This window comes from Varroa destructor, unplaced genomic scaffold, assembly GCF_002443255.2.
Source record: "Varroa destructor unplaced genomic scaffold, Vdes_3.0 BEIS01000002.1, whole genome shotgun sequence".
Lineage (NCBI taxonomy): Eukaryota > Metazoa > Arthropoda > Arachnida > Mesostigmata > Varroidae > Varroa > Varroa destructor.
Genome location: NW_019211455.1, coordinates 28,095,862 through 28,113,276, shown reverse-complemented (window position 1 = coordinate 28,113,276; position 17,415 = coordinate 28,095,862). Strand labels below are relative to the sequence as shown.

The 17,415-nt window shown below is 40.1% G+C and overlaps 1 protein-coding gene across 9 annotated transcripts; it reads left to right on the top strand.

Moving 5' to 3' along the window:
* Positions 1-26: 26 nt before the first annotated feature.
* On the top strand, positions 27-17,132 carry LOC111244359 (inactive fucosyltransferase B-like). 9 transcript variants are annotated; one of them, XM_086980197.1, is made up of 9 exons: positions 27-245; positions 558-825; positions 9,909-10,075; positions 10,535-10,707; positions 10,835-11,011; positions 15,261-15,409; positions 15,659-15,731; positions 16,073-16,274; positions 16,795-17,132. In XM_086980197.1, exons 2-9 carry the CDS (start codon positions 787-789, stop codon positions 17,063-17,065), a joined length of 1,251 nt encoding a protein of 416 aa, XP_086836323.1. In that variant the 5' UTR covers positions 27-245; positions 558-786; the 3' UTR covers positions 17,066-17,132. The 9 variants fall into 9 exon arrangements, with proteins under 9 accessions (XP_086836323.1, XP_022647106.1, XP_022647108.1 ...); XM_022791371.2 differs by having other exon boundaries at positions 27-275; XM_022791373.2 differs by having other exon boundaries at positions 27-305.
* Positions 17,133-17,415: the final 283 nt, after the last annotated feature.

The following is a 17,415-nucleotide window of genomic DNA, read 5'->3' as shown; positions in this document are numbered from 1 at the left end:
CCAGCGACAAGGCGCCAGTCGACAGCAAACAGTAACCAGACCGTTGCTCAGGGAAAGCAAAATGAGCTAGAAACGATTGAGTGCGCTATTTAAAGGAGGAGGCGCCGCCGCCGCCGCCGCCGCCGCTGCTGCTTCAAAGCGGATAGTAGTGTGACCGGCCATCCATTTTGCTATCGTTGTGCCGAAGTTGCTGTTCTAACGAGTGTGACATCAACGCCGGCCGATATCCTGATAAACAAACATAGGCGCGTTTGTTTCTTCTCTGCATATCATTGGTAACAACGGAAGTACTAGTGTAGAGTAAGGTGTGTTCTGTACAGTTTGCGAGGATGAGTCCTGGCGTTAAGAAGCCGCAGAAGTGTTTTTTCCAATAGGGACACTTTTGCTAACAGCTGAGCCGGGTTGGACCGCGTGTGCCTTATCATGCACTTTGTAAATATTTGCTGACCTTTTTTCCTGCCTGATATGCGTATGAAACGTCGACGCGACAAGTTGAATGAAATCGACGGTCTAAAAGGGATAATGACTTACTGAATTATACCTATTTGCTCTTCTAGTAGCGACATCAGCCTGGTACGTCGAGGACGCACAGACGGAGCTGGAGTTCACGAAATGCAAGACTGCGCCAAAATTCCCGCCAGCGTTTACTTTGTGGTAGTCTATATGGGTGCTTTTATGTGTCGAAAATATTCTTCTTGCAGAGATCACACTGATGTGGACGGAATCTGTCTATTCCATACTCGGAAGTGTCTCTTGTACGTAGACTTTATCAACTAAGAAAGCAATATGATGGTCTTCGGAGAGGCTCGGCGACAACGTCTTAAGGTAATTGGCCTTACGTAAATACTTCTTATACGAGTGTCTGTATAACGTCTTTGCAGCTTTACTCATTTACCGTGCTTGATTTCTTTGTTCCATTTTGATGGTAAGAACTGAAGTGAAATCATTCATTAACCGGCAACCAAAGAACCTGTCTGGAAGGTTCCACAGTAAATTTTACTGTAGGGAACAGAGGTATACCAGAACGCCAACATAAGAAGTATTTTACTACATAATGTCCACGAAATACGGTCAGAGTTTTCCAAACTTCTACAGATAATTTAGGGAATGAAAAGAGCCGGCAATTATATATATATATATATATATATATGTCGGAGACTGCTGCTAACATTAGAGCCACATTATGTCACTAGCAAAGCGGACAGCTCCCATGTGACTTTTAGAAGCACGACAACGCAACGAGTAACACGCATAAATCGGTACTGTTTATTATCAATACACAGTGTTTCTTGATGAAACTCTTTTGTTCAGACCATTATTGTGCGTCTAGCAGATAAGCCGTGAAAGTTATTTACGTTAGGTCAGCTCTGAAAGCCGCGCTGGTATATTTGGTAAACCTCGACCGCACTTTTTTTTTCTAATTTTATAAATAATTCACGCATGCACGACTATTTTATCGTTGGTGTCGTTACATCTTTTTGTGGGTCTTAGTGTATAGGAAATGGTTCGTTCGAGTCAGAACTGTGTCTCTTATGCCTGTCAAACTTGTGCCCAATCAGTGATTCGTTTCACTTTCAAATAAAAAGAGTCAAGAAAATTCGAACGGCTGAGTCCGTATCTATGTTCTGTGTGAAACTTTAGCATGGCGGATGCGGGTTGGATATGTTATGCGATAGTCATGGGGGCCGATTCGGCTACTATTCATCGTCTATCGCCGGTAACTGCTAACTGAATGAATTCAACCTTCGGTTGGCTGTCTTTAAAACAACTATCTCTTTTCACGTGAGTTTTCTTTTAATTGTTATACACGGCAAGAACATGTAACTTCCTGTGCTTTTTCAAATGCATTTTGTATTTCTTGCAGTCGCACAACAGCTAACCGTGAAGTCCATGTCGCTGGTACCCTTGAAACACTTCACTGACACCAATATTTTTGTGCGTTACGTGCACAACAGTTTCATCCATGAACAATTGTTTACGGTGTGCAAAGCTGTGCTCAACAACGCCGCCATTTCGCTTACACTGTCAAATCGAAATACCTGCGAGAGGGAATATGTTTGTATAAAAATATTTAGTCAATCGATGCGGACGATTTGCTCCTTTGCCTGGCGTTACCCGCCATGGCAGCCGTTCCTATCTGCAGGAAATCTACGTCGCACAATATCCTTCCCATTGTCAGAATCGTTCCACACCGCGCGTACGCTTCGATGGTTCACTTTAAGTCTATCGGCTTTCTAAACTGCCTACCCGAAACGTTTCGATTTGTTTAATTCATGTGGCTGATATAGGCCTTTCAAGTGTTTGATCGTTTCGAAAATGTCCCACGAAACGACTGTGAATAGGATGCGTTGATATCGCCTACTCAAGATATTGCAAATCAAATGTGTATACAATCGGCTTTCGCTTATACGTCACTTTGTTTCATTCCTACATGCGTGTAGCATTTTCTGTGGGGGTCGAATTTTATAGAACGAACTCGACTACAATGGGTTTATTATTCATTTTCATGCGGCCTAACGCTGTATATAGAAACGCCTCGATCGACGTAGCTGGCAAACCTGCGAACGAGATTAATTTTCACTAGCCTAGCGACCATGGTGAAAACATGGATAGTAACCTATCGTCTCTAATCAGCCAGGGATTTTAGGACTTGCATTATTGAATAGTTATGGCGGTATGGTAAGTTACCTTTTACTGAGAAGTGAAACACTGTCGAGTAGAGTAGTGCCTATAAGGTCAATCAACGTGACAAGCGTTGATATCGCATATAAAGATGACGCTATTTTGTACCGGTGACACATTTGGTTTTGTGATGATATCTCAGATCGTTCATTTGAATATGGCCGGCCATGGGAATTGAACTGATTTATGAATACGAGCTGCATCTTGAAACTACAACGGTCCTTACCATATATCTGGCAAAGGTTCTCCTACAAAGAAAACATCGTCAGTGGTTGGCTCAAAAAACTTGCGAAAGAAAATGGAATAACAAAAAGTTGACCCATATAAAAGTGTGGGAGTGTTGACACCCAGGTTTACTATAAGGTAAAAATACGCACTTTTTTCACCTTGATCAAAGTAATACGATTGCCACGCGATTCGAGAAGGAACACAGACGTAGAGACGCTATAGTAGTGATTCTTGTAGCGATTTGCGACCTGTGATGATCCTTTTCTTCTTTTTGCAGGACAGAGCCTGACCTCACATTGTAGTGGCAAAAATGCAGGAGTTAAATTTTGTTCAAAATTTCGTAATAAGAAAATAATCTAAATCTCAATATAATGTCTAAATTGCGTTTTGGGATTTCATCTCTCATATCTCTGACTTCTACAGAGTATGATACCGGTAAAATGGCAGAAGGTTGTAGCTAATTGGGGTGCATACTTCTTCTGTGGAGAATAAAATAATCTTTTTTGTAGAGGGTATGTCTGTCGTCTGCGATCCGTCGAAGTTCAGTAAGATCTCTACGGAAAAGGTAAGAGAAATCGCAGTGAGGCGTACCTGATTTTTCGCCGTCTTGGCAGCGATACGCCGTAGCAAGACATACTCATAATATGCTATCTTGTTCAAGTGCCCGATAGAATGTCTGGGCTAACTGCCTATCCAGTTGCGTTTGTGCCATTTTGACAAAGCAAAGTTTCAATTCAAATCGGTAGTCATTATGAACTTACTTATCAAGTACAGTCCGTTACCTATTGAGTCGATGCGTTTGTGTAGCGAAGCGCCGTATAGACCGAAGCTGGTATGTTATTGAACGGAGCGTACTGAATCACGAGTGACAAACTAACAGGGGCAGCATGAGGTAGCCATTATTTTTTTACCTCTAGATGTTTTTCGGGTTTTTTCGATTTAGCTGGCAATGGCGCTGTTGTATATATCCATTGTTCTCGTACGGAAAGCGCGATCCGATGATCTATCGACTCGAACTTTCAGTCCGCTTTCATATCCGTATCTGGAACTATTCGACAGAATGGACATGAAGGCAATTTACCTGTAGCTAGATAGTGAATTGATATTGAAACGGCGGTCAGTTTCCGTATCCATGAAGTCAAACTGCCCCCTGTTTCGCGCGTGACTGGGCTGAGACGTTAGATTTTCTAGGTGTTACTGAACTAACATACAGTCCTATTGATACGGTGTTGATTTTACGTTAACTGTTATTGTGTGTAAAGCTTTTAGGGTAAAACAGACCGCACTATCTTTAACGAAATGATCTACAATACACACGAAAACAACACAAGACAACATTGCTTTATATAGCAGTTCTCGTTACAATGGAAACCAACGAAAGTATATAAAATGCCGATTTTCATGCCGTCGACAATATCGGTACTTCTCGACAAACAGCCGGCCAGTTTTGTTGTTGTTGTTGAACGAAATTGTTCTTCAGATCGTACTATGTTCCACTCCTGAGTTCCATGTTAGAAAGTGTCCTTGTGGTGGCTAGTGAAGATGTTGATCAGACAAAGCGTTCGAAACTGTTCACGGTATTCCGTCGTGTCGTTAGGTTTAATAGGCAAACATATATATATGAGGACGCCGTCAATAGGGCCAATTAAATAGGCGACTAATGTAGTACAGCGTCTCAAATTGGCAAAACACCACCTGTTTGTTTAAGTTGATCCCCTTGAAGTAAGGCCAATCGGCTGAACTAACTGGGACCGATCCTGATTGGATCACACTACGTCGTAAACATCAATTCGGTTTTGTTAAACGCTAGTACCCGTAGCAGCTCTATCGCGTAGATATAGATCGCGTCTTTTAAAGTCTCGGAAAGAACTTCAAAATATGCTGTGCTCAGATTGAGGACTCGTAATACAGCCAAAATTCAGACCCCAAAACGAAATGCTATTATTTATCTAATCTACGTCGACTTGTTATCGGTTCCTGTCACTAGGTTTGTTCGTCAGTACCTTAACAAAGATGTGGTACAATTTTACGTTATTAGATGCTGTTATTTTTTAACACGATAGAAAATCCGGCGGAATAGTTGGCCGTTTTCACCGCAGGAACTATCGCCGCCAATCCGACATCCCTATCCCGTCATTCTCAGAGGTCGGCACATCATTACTAGCTTTCTCTGTTCACATAAATAACGTAATGTTTGTGCTATTGCAGTACACATTGGATACATATCAATAATTCTGTTATGAAAGCTGTACGAAATGACGCCATATTCCATTCAAAAGTAATCCGTACGCAAAACGCGCTGCTTCGTCTGGTGCGCGTTCTATTGGCGCGAACGTCAGCACCAGGCGAAGCAGTAAAATGTTAATGACGTGGGCATCAATAAGGGCAACGATCGGTTTTTGTCTGTGCCTCTGCTAACAGAGAATTGAGGACGCCCGGAATAATGCTGATGCGCCTCAGTAGTGCGTTTTCGGTAACGAAACAACTTCATTCTCACGACCGTCATTGGGTAGTCGAAGTAATTCTGATGCCAAATATAGAACGTTAATGTCAACTAAAAACGAGAAAACATAGCAAGTCAGACTTCTCTATACAAACACTGTATAGGAGGTAAACTATACTGAAAGGAGAAGAGTGTGTTACATTTTTAAAAAAATATTAAATCTTCTTCATTAAAAATGAGTTCGCAGAGACATCACATTTCTTAATCTAACCAACCCGGGAGTTTCAGTTGACCAAACCACCTTTTTTGTTGGAGCAATCATTCTGTCCGTGATAATGTTATTATCGATATGGTTTTTTTTTTTTCGAAGTTCAAGTGTGACAGTAAATTGAACTAAACTTAGTAGTTATCGTAGGTCTGCGTATCCTTCGCAGGCCTCTCATCAAGCGGATAAGGGAAAGGCAATAACGTTCAAACTCTTCCGTCAGGTAGTCACCGTCTTGCAACCTTATCAGTCCGTAATTAGACAACTTCGAGTCAGAGTTTTCGGGAGAAAGGTCCCCATAACATTGGCGATGGTGGCAGAATAACTCCTTACATTACGTAAATATTACAGGAGCCTTTATTGTCTCTTAATGATACCCTAATCAACAATATACAGTTCAACATTAAGCGAAATAAAAGAAAATAATTTAACCTGAGCAAACGACAGTCCGACTGGATCGTCGTATTTTAACAACGAAGTGACGGGTTTCGATGTTCGGAAGAATCATTATCTTCGTTGTCTCACCTTTCAACCGTTTGGTTATATAATATTTTTCATTCACTGTTTGTCAGAAGACGCTTAATGTCGTTATTTAATATCAATATTATTTTTTTTGTTAATATTTGGCGTTTTTCAGTTTCAATACCTGTAATCATTACATGACTTTTATAAAACGTAGCATTCTGCCATTGACCATTTTAGGCAAGACATCCAATAAGGAAGCTTCTCTTACGATTTTGTAAGTACGTATGGAAGGGTTCAATGGTTTTCCGAAGTGTGGATAGACCAAAGTATTACGTAACGCCTCTCGGCAGATTTTGAATGCTCAGACACTGCGGCGACATGGAAGTTGCTGGCAATAATAGTGCTTCAAAGAAGAGGAAGAATTATGTTAAATTTGCTTTCGCGGCCGGTGCTCGATAGCCAATGTCCCATTGCATTTATCGTTATTGTGAATGAATCATTTTCTATTTGACGTTGTATCAGTACGGAACAGAATACGGTACTTGACGTCGCTGAGAAGTTTTTCTGTGACTCGAAGTAAATACTATATTTGCGTTAATACGTACTTGCCTATTAATCCCGGGTACACGTTGCGGCCTAGGTTCGCACCCAAGCATAGATACACTTGTTCGTTCCGGGCCAACCTTCTGATGGAACTATGCCTAACGGCGACACCGGACGTAAAACCGGAAACATGGAAAAGTTAATACGATGTGCTCAGAGCTCGATGTCACGTTGTTGTATAGCGGAATTTGTCCACTATATAGCGATGTACAATCAAAATTAAAGGTGGCAACAGGAGCGGTTTAACGATACATCTATGCGGTATATCATGTCATACATATGTTGGAGACGTTGTTAAATAAGATAGCACGTTCAGGGCGGATGTAGTATCTGCCTACCATGAACAGATGCTGTTTTGTCTACCGGAACGATATTTATGTAATGACATCTACCTCAGGTGGTAATGTCCGATTAGGAGTTTTCTGTATGAAAGGCTTAATCACTGTGATACTCTTGCTTTGTTATATGTCCATCGATCTTATTGCTAGTCACTTGGGAACCTTCTGTTTATCCTATTGCCTTGCATATTCTTAAGTTGCGCCGGCATTCAGCTTCTAGCAATTTGTATTGATCGAAGGCTAAACACAACGTTGAAAGGCGACTAAATTATGGCTTCCGATGCACAAAATCTTCATTCTTAACCGATACCTTCAACTATGGCTTTTGTACTGCCTTTCCAGAAGCGGGGCACTTTCGTTAGATTAACTAATTGTTAACCTTGGCTAACCACTGGGCCGTTTTTCGTAAGCAGAATTCGTCCTACGGCCTTAGGATTTAAACACACTATAGAGAATTAAAAAAACACATCCTAAATCAAAAAGTGATCCACTGCTTCAATACACGGCTATCTCGCTGCATCGTATATTAATGTTAAATGTCCATGCTGATACTATCCGCTAATCGGCCGAGGGATTTTCCAAGGGGCCATTTATATAGACATGGAAAACAAATGTGATTCAGCAACATCACGGCCCAACAGCTCAGAGCAAAAAAAGCTATACAAGTTATTAAGACATCTCCTAAATATGCTTACCGGAAACCGGAAGAATCATACTACTATACTGACAACCATCTGGCAACCTTTGTCATAGTTTACGGAAGATGCGATTCTTTTTATCGGATTCTTCTATTCCTTCGAGCTATATGTTTATATGCCAAATGGTGTACGTCATGCCAAAAGAAAATTCATTTCCTGTACAAGATGCTACCGAGTCAAAACGCCACTGGAAATCAGTGGACAATCGCCACTGTAGGAAAGTTTCAGCGGGTACATTCACAATTATCCATTGGTTTAGCCATGAGCGCATACTGCAAACCTATTGCAAACGTAATTTCCACTAAAAGGGGTCATCACACCCGATATATACTAAGCTCACGTTCGGGATGAGTCCTAGCCTGTATATGCGGCTCATGAGTTAATTGAAGCTAGACAAACTGACACGCAGTTGTGTTGTCCTATTTTTTGCTGCTAGTATGTAGATAAAAGCATTTATTTTGCTAAAGTTAAACTATCTATGTATTTAGTCGGTGCTAACTTAAGATGGCATGGATGGGCAGGCCGTTGGCGAAACGTCAAGGCAATAGCTCTCTTTTCGTTCTATTCACGTCGTCATGGGGGGAAAACTTGACTGGCTATTGTTGTGCCACAGATCCGAAGTTAAAGAGTCAACTTGAATGGAACTCTCCGACAACAATAACCTATCGGTAGGCTGTAAGCGAAAAGATTTTTCATATGTCGCATATCGGAGATAACTAGGGTCTTTCCGTTGTCTCGCCAAACAGGGTCGTCCATTGCGCACGCTATCCAGTATAGCGCTCTGTTCTAATTACCCCGCTAAGCCAAATAACAGCTGAAAATGTGGTGATTTGAAGTAGGAAATAAAAGATCGCTAACCGATTTCTGAAAGGGACTGGAAAAAAAATAGTTCGGTGAAAAATACTCTGCAGAACGACTGCTTTCGCTGGTGTCGAAAAAAATAGAAAGAGATTTTAAACTGTAGACAGTAAATATTTTTATATGCTAGAAATAAATATACACTTATTGTTTATCATCGTATCGTTCGGAAGTTTCCCTGAACACACGGAACTGATCGCAACTATCGGACGGTTTATGAACCAATTTTTTTTTTCTTTCCAAATTGTCGGCGGAGATGGCACGTTAGGTCGGCAGATAATTGTCATTCACCGCAAACCTAAAAAAATGATGGGATTTTAACCCTTTAACGACAAGTTTAAATATCGATAACATGCTTTTTTTACTAATTAATTTTTGTACGTTTTCTTTTCATAAGGTTATCAGTGTGCTTACTGAAATGGACATTTTCTTCCAAATAGGAAAAAAATTCGCTTGATGTCAAGCTGTTTGAACGATAAATACGTGTAACAGATAATTTTATCTATCTATAGATGGCATAATAAAATTAATCGTCGCTATTTAACTAATGTATTCTATCCTGACTGTACAACTCGATTTACTTTGTGCCACAGAAATACTTTTAGCAAACTATCGACCGCCTGAATACCGGTTCACCTTGGGCTCTTAAAGCAAACGAGGATTTCTACTCGTATGAACTGCGCTCACGCGCAACACTGTCAAAATCTGCCTAATAGGTCGAAGGCGCCTCCATCTTTCGAGATCGCGGTATAGCTTTGCTAAACGTCATGGATATAAACGCGTTACTACGGGGTTTCGGACTGGCATTTGGTATTTTCTGCGCAGGAAAGATCATTCTATATATATATATATATATGTTAACGAATGATTTTTTAGCTGTCACCAATGGCGGTGCGAGCCAATGCCCAAAACGCCTACGGCCAACTTGCATCTCGAACTGTTGCTGATTTTCATTAATATGTTTTTTTCAACGGCCCATTTAGCTTGATTGGTTCATCACGGAGCAGCAGCAAGCGGTCTAGAGTAATCTACAATTCAAGTAGCAAAAATGATTAAATGAACTTAACTACTAACAAACCTATAAACAGTGTAATAACCGAAAGAACTGATCGTCTGCGTAATGGCTAAACGAATAAAGAAAATCTAGTAAACAGTAGATAAAAAACAAAAGATTATAAGGGACTGCGCTTTGTGACTGTGTTACATTTAAATAAAGGGCGGAGGCTGTTCGTAGAGAACGAAAATTCAAGTATTGTCGTATATTTATTGTAAATACATTTAGTATTATGAGAATTTTTACCTAAAAATACACTTCTTGTGCTTTACAGATGTCGTATACCAATCGTTCTTGCTTTAAAGCCGTACTTGTCCTGACTTTGATTTCGGCTTATGTCATCTTGGCATTAGTCAGTAACCTCGGCATGCTACCCATCCAGGCAAATCTGGGAAGCATCAAGGAATTGCAAGAGTCAGAATTGAACAAACGGAACTATACGTAAGACAAATTCGTTTGTGTCTAGCTGAACCAGGGCGAGATAAAAAAAAAAAAGATTTGAATATAAGCCCAACGAAAATAGGTTTTACATTTATTGTTCATTAAACAGTTTATTCTTTAAAATGACCGAAGTCGGTGTGGTTAAATTAAGCGATGCCTGTCGATGATGCATCCTAAGGCATGTTTCATCTGTCTTTTGGTACAAAACCCAAACCACTCTCTTGACCGACCACGTCACTTCTGCTCGCATGACTGTGGGGGGTGTGAAGTCCTGGCGGGGGCTTGGATGTTTCGCTCCGTAATTAATTTTTGCATTCTGCATGATTCTTCATTTTCACGTAACAACCAAATTTCTTCTGACTTAATTAAGTATACGTCGATTGGGATTTTACTGGCTACCCGTTCGGGCTTTTAGAGTAACTGCATTTGTTATTATTATTATTATTATGGTGATGGCAGGATCTCAATATGGAAAGTGGGAGCTCGCATGCAGAGGCGCTTCCTTCGATCATTCGGATCCATTGAGAGAGATCCGTTCGCACAGTGTTCAGTCAGAAATTGCCGCCTGGAAGTAAATGATTCGCTGGTGAGATTCAGCGACGCAGTCATGTTTCATTTGCATCTTTTGAGAAGTAAGTAATTGTCTTGCCCCATAAATGCCACTTTCAGCGGATTCTCTATCTAGAGGCCGTTGTTCCCATCTATCGATGTCTTTTAGCAAAATCAAGCAATAACTATTTTTTAACATCCTCGCTGCAGATATCAAAACAGCCCTACCTAAAACGCGGCCGATTAATCAACAGTGGATATTCTTCACGGATGAGTCACCTTACCATACCTTTATGGCTGACCCCAAGCTAACGATGAAGGATCTCAACGGCCTGTTCAACTTAAGCATGACCTATCGTTCAGACTCGGACATTCCCATTCCTTACGGTAAGGACAAGGCAGTTTGATAGGCGTTGCTTTGTTACGAGGCAGACACGTTGAAGTATGTGGGCATCAATATCATGTTTTCAATTTTGCCAAGTTCGAAAGCTATCAGTCTGATTCAAAAGTACATACACTAGACGGTTCGAATAGTATTCTGAGCGAACGAGGACGCGGCATAGCTTTAAATCCCGTTATAAAATATGGCTGTGACAAGTGTAACACTAATCAACAATACGTTCCCAATTGGCCACTCAAAGTAGGCTAAATACTTTAGGCAAGCGTATTGGCCTTATTGATCATTGCAGTGCCGGACGAGGCTCGTTGGAAAAGTTGATATATGCCGGTAGTACATACGCAGAAATGTCCGTTCACCGCAACAGGCACAATGATCCGAATGAAACTCGAAAGGTGGACAAGTTGGCTGATTGTCAGTATCAACAGTTAGTTTGTCATTTGCAAAAATGATGTTTTCTATTAGGAATTGTCTAGGGCAGCGAAGGCCCGCTGCGTTAACGGCGAGAAATGGCAGCGATGGCCGTTACCTTTTGTCTGTCCACGATTTTCAAAATTATCAAGGCCGCTACCCAAAAGAGAATCTTCAACAATGTCATACACATAACAATAACGATTCTAGTTATTTTTCGAAGGGAAACAAATTTACCTTTGCTATTGTGACTATTGTAAGTGTTGTGAGCGTTGACCCTATAAAATACACAAGTTAATTTGTTGTTACTTCTTGTATATCTTATACGGTATATAACATGTATTTGCAGAGCGGCAAATTTAGACTACGGCACGGTTACTGACCGTACGAACCTCCGAAGTCGGTCAAATATAGGTATGTCTATATGTAATAAATACTTAATAGAAGAACGGTTGCGACTACGAAGTCGCTCCACCTGATGGATATATACTGGAGGAAACAGAGCGCTTATTCGCAAAAGGAAGTGAAAGAAAAGCTCAGATGGTGACAGAGTCATCGTAAGAAAGAAGGCTTCGATCAGACAACGTCGGTTTAACCAATAAACATCACGGAGGACGACAAAACGGCGAATAGTCATGGTTCTAAATTGCACAAATATACATGCACGCATGCTGAATATAAACTCGTGGTAGATCATTACGCTGCTCGTTATCTAGAGGCTAACGGCTCGCGAAAAGCATTTACCGAAGAAATGGCACTATATCCGCTGTTCCGTTGCTCTATAGTTACTTGTTTTGTACGGTGATTCAGGCTATTTTTGGCTGTGATTGATCGTACGAAGCTTCACTAGATTCCCAGTTCTAGCATTCCTTCAGGCCAACACACACAAAATGGACGTTCACTGAACAACAAAAAGGACATTATTTGTAATAACTAGGAGACCTAGCAGCGTCTGCTAATGCTGTCACATTGGGTTACAGAGCAAATTGATAAATCGATAGAAAAAACACGTTGCGTGCCATGTACGTAACGCGTCTAATACCTGAATCATCGTGACACGATTCTAATGCGACGCCAACGAAAGGTTAGATTGACTGTTGTCTCTATAATTGTTATTTTATAATACCCTATATCGTACACAACAAATATCCAAAACTATTCCTCATACATAGAAATACTTTGAAAATCTCCTAGGCAACCACAATGAGACAAGTCGGCTCCTACTTAGCCTGCAATTGTAGCAGCAGTCCTAATGTTGTCTCTCTGCAAAGCGATCCGTTCGTATCGTCTGGTAAAACAGTAGAATTCTAATCAGCCACATTATATATACGTTAACATTTTTCCATCGATAGTTACATTGTAAGTTTAAGTTATAATTGCTCGAGCCGCATGGCTTATAAGTTGCGGCGTCAATAGCTATCAATTTAACTTTCTCAAAAATGTATTACTATACATATCTGATAGCTATGATATCTACTTCACTTAACTGGCGTAGCTCTAATTTACTCCGACATCACTTCCCATCAAAGGATCACACAGACCAATAGTGCGTAAATTAACGCTTTAATTTTTTTTTTGTTTCTTTGTTCAAATGAAGCAGAGAAAATTTATAGAAGACGTTCCGGCAATAGAAAGATTCGGAGCGATTATATCTTTCTAGTTACTCAGTCAGGATAGTAGCACACATATGGGTTTATGAAATGAGAACGATGTTGACACTCCCATGGTTATTTTTTTTTTCTTCGATTAGCCGAGGTGGCTGCGCCGGTTTGTTGTAGCCCAGTGGGCTTAGCAAGTACTTTCTTGTCAGACAAAGACGAGCATAAAAACAATGCCAGGGTTAAGAGACAATTACTAATAACGATGATACAGCACGAAAAAAGCAATTTGAATCATGATATAAAAAAAAAGTATATAAAAATAATAACTTATTATTTTTATTGCTATAATCTAGCTGACGTAGATAGAAGGTTATAACATAGATAAGATTATTTTTATTATTTATACTATGATCATGATCCTGTAAGGTACTATTCGACAAACGTTTCGGCTTTGCTACGATGTCTCAAGGAATCAGTGGTCCCCCCCTCGATGATTGCAGTGTAGGTGTTTGCCTGTGGTACGGATAATGGTCTAGGTTCGAAAAGGCACTTTGTTTGTTTAGGCATAGGCATACTTTGTCTAATACTGAAAACCAGACTTTTGAAATAGTGAACTACCGGATGTTATCTAGCGGAAGTTATTTACATTTTCAACAAGCAACTGTTATGCTCGTTGGGTCCTTACATTAAGAGTGGCCTTTTTCAGCACAACCTATGGTCCTTGACTGAATAAAGAGAAATGTGAACGTTTTTCTAAAAATTATTTTATAATACATTCATTATATTACTAGTTCTTCTGATATTTTATCGTACTGTTTAAATTAAATAAAAAAAAAAATATTAAATAACGATCATTTAGTTACGAATGTGACTAGTAGCTCTACTTCGGCATTTAATGCCAAATCGTTATCAAATGGTTCTACTCTACTTCGTGCGTTTGTCCAAGGTACTTCTTCTGCTTGGTTTTTTTAACAGTGAACGTTTCCTATCATTCAGGTATGTTGCCAGCCGTCTGCTATTACTGTCACTATTACTATTCTTATTTAAAGAAGCTGAGTAACAAGCGCGAAATGGTTTTCCTGGCGCCCCCTAAATGAGGATAAGTTCAGCTTAACATTATCACGGGCGTTTTACCACAGACCCGAAACGATCACATATAGTATTATAATAAAGAAAGCCAGTAACTTGAACGTAACGGTGCAGTGAAGTTAAATAACAGCGGCGTTATACCTCAATGCGTCATCTATATTTATGGTCTCGCCGTGACAGGATGCTGTCGGTCGCTGATGCCAGCAATGCCACGGGCAGTAAACGCTTCGTAGTGAACTGTTCAGGACCATAATGTTTTTTTGTGTCAGACAATGCTAAGCAGCGACTGGAAAGAACAATCACTTAAACAATAAAAGACTGTATTTAATTTGGCAATGGAAAGATTTTGTGTGGTAAGCTCAACCAGACAGCAAGATATTGTTGGAGAGCTTTCGCATATTCCCTGAGACGCCCGCCTTCTTTCTATATATATATGTATACTGGACCCACTTCCAGTAGTCTACATCTTGAGGCGAAACTGGCTGAAATGTAGTTCTTCGTTCGCCTTCAAATGAGGTAGGCTTTTGTTATTTATTTATAAGGGAATCCGAAGTTCCAGTTTTTCCTAAATTTCTATCATCAACTTCGACTGGACGAGAAAGTTAAACTAAGAAAAGGCCGATTTGAATTTTTCAACTTTTTGGCGCCAGTCGCGTTAGTCTTAAAAAAAAAAAGGGCTTCTGCATTGAGCTTTTTTCCACATATGTAAAAACGATTGTCGAGTCGTTAGACGTTGACGCTAAAAAGACGTAATAATACAACTGTAGGGGCTTGCTGCTGAGAAACTACGACAAAGAGAAATACGGAGCCGTTATTCTGTAAATAAAGGGCCTAACCATGTCCTGCAAAATAATGAAGCGTTTAAAAACTAAAGGCAATCAAGGATAGGCAATAGACGAGTAGGTAAATAAAAAGATAGGTATTACGGAGAGATACTTTCCCTCGATAGAGCATTTGAATTCTATTATTACATTACATGTCTACTTGAATTCAGATAAGCGGTGCATCCAGCTCGTCTAATTTTACAACCACAGCACATAAGTAAAAACCTATGAACTAGCTCAAGTCGCTAATAATATATTTGTGTTCTTCAAAAGAGCATATGAAATATTTTCTATCAAATCTTTTTTTGGTATAGGTCGTACGGAAAAACTGCCGTCCCCCAACCTCGAAGATTTAACGTCCATGTTAAAGAGCAAGACAAAAGGTGTTACCATCCTCGGCTCAAACTGCGATGGAAAAAACGGTCGGTGGGATTACGTGCACGAGCTGGCGAAATATATCCAGGTATAGATGATCTCTAAAAGCATTTTTAACATTTTCTAGAATTTTCTATGTATTTGACATCACCTTCTGTGCCATCGTTTTTGGTGTCGATCTTATTGGATTAATAAGAATACTAAGATCAGCCGTCAACGCTGTACCTCAGGCAGTTCCTATTAAACAAATGCAAAGGTAATCAATCGATCTCTACCGAGTGAGACCTTGCGGTTGAGATATACATGTATATGTAGTGAACAAAACGATGAATTTCAGGTGGATATTTTCGGTCGATGCGGAAAGCAAGCATGTCCAGAGCATTTTTCTAAAGATTGCGATGCGATTAAAGGTACCAAAGAAATCGGTTTTGGTCGTTTATTTATGTAGGCGATCTTGTCTTATATTTCCAATATCACCATTAATCATTAAATAAAGGCATTATTTTTTGCTAGCTATTTTGTACATAGGTCGATTTTTATTTGTATACTTCCATAGCTGTGATTATGTTGTATCCGTGTGTTTTTGTTGAAAATATATTCATTAAGTTACTTAATAAAAGCAAATACATAACGGAAATCGTTGAAATGGCATATTCGTGTACAGAAACGTGATTGAATCCGTCACGTATGTATTGGTACGGACAACGGGCTTTGTAACGTCGTATTGGTGTCAACTACTGATCTTTCACAGACTACCAGTTCTACCTTTCCTTCGAGAATTCGAATTGTGCTGAGTATCTAACGGAAAAGTTGTGGTACAACGCCTACCATAAAAAGGCAATTCCGATTGTGATGGGGGCTCCGAAAGACGACTATGACCGACTGTGCCCTCCGCATAGCTTCATTCACATTGACGACTTTGCCTCACCTAAGGAGCTCGCTGAGTATATCATGTGTGTACGATCAATATATTATATACAGCGTATAGACGCGCGAAGTCAATGCTTTACCACTGGATAGAACATTATGCACATATATTCATTCTACTGCTCGTTGCTTGCCAGAGGGGTTCTCTAGGAGGCATTAAAACCAATCGTAGAGGCAAGTTCGAAGTCAGCTACGGTTTCTGGCTTCGACTCTTTTTCGCCAAGCAGGTCCACTGCCATATCACCTCTGAACAATTTCCATCATTTGCTAATCTTAACTTATGCGTGCCTACAATATAATAATAGGTCTGACGAAACTCGAGGAGATTAAGGCAGTGAGTAAAGAGCTATTCAGCTTGCTAATACGCGAATTGTACAGATGAGTTTCTGAGCCCTGGCAGCTGTATGAACATTGCACCGGATTTATCGGCACATAGTTGCAATGACTGTAGGTTTTTTGTTCTATTTGGACCTGAAGGGTTTACTTCTTTAGCGTAGTGATATATTTCCTAATACTGAAACGTCTTTTTATCTGTATGACATACAGCAAGCACAAAACAAACGACAAAGTTGGTCACGTTTTGCATTTTAGAAGACTACGAAAAAACCCTGAAGATCTCGTGGCGTATCATACGTGGCGTCGCAGCTATCGGGTGGTCAACGAACACGGTTACTTCGGTACGCCTTCACTACATCTATGCCGTATGTGCGAAATGCTCAACAAACCAATTAAAAGGCAAACGTTGGACCACCTCGAGTCATGGTGGAGTGTACGGAGAGACTGCAGAAATACACGATACAAAGCGTCTACTGCGTAGTATAAAGTTCTATTTTAAAATAAATTCAGCTAACGGACATGGTCACTAGCGTGTATGTTACTCACAATTCAATTTTCTCTTATAATGCCTCATTCAATTTATTACGAAAGTGATCGTGGTGCAAAGATGATACTTGAATCATTTAGGCATGATTTTTTCCGCAGAAGATGAAAAATAGATAGAACAACAAAAGCTGTGTACATATCCTGGTGTTTTGTAATTGTTCCCTATTCGAACGGATGCTCTGGTGGGTGAGCAACTAAACAGCTCAGAAAATTCTGTGCGCTTGAAAAGTTATCGATCAGATATCTTCAAGGAGACAGATTTCTTGAACGAAATCGTAAGGACCA

Coding starts and splice junctions, on each gene's coding strand:
- LOC111244359 (XM_086980197.1), top strand. CDS start 787: ATGATGGTCTTCGGAGAGGCTCGGCGACAACGTCTTAAG. Junction 826..9,908: donor CTCGGCGACAACGTCTTAAG/GTAATTGGCCTT, acceptor TGTGCTTTACAG/ATGTCGTATACCAATCGTTC. Junction 16,275..16,794: donor GAGCTCGCTGAGTATATCAT/GTGTGTACGATC, acceptor TATGACATACAG/CAAGCACAAAACAAACGACA.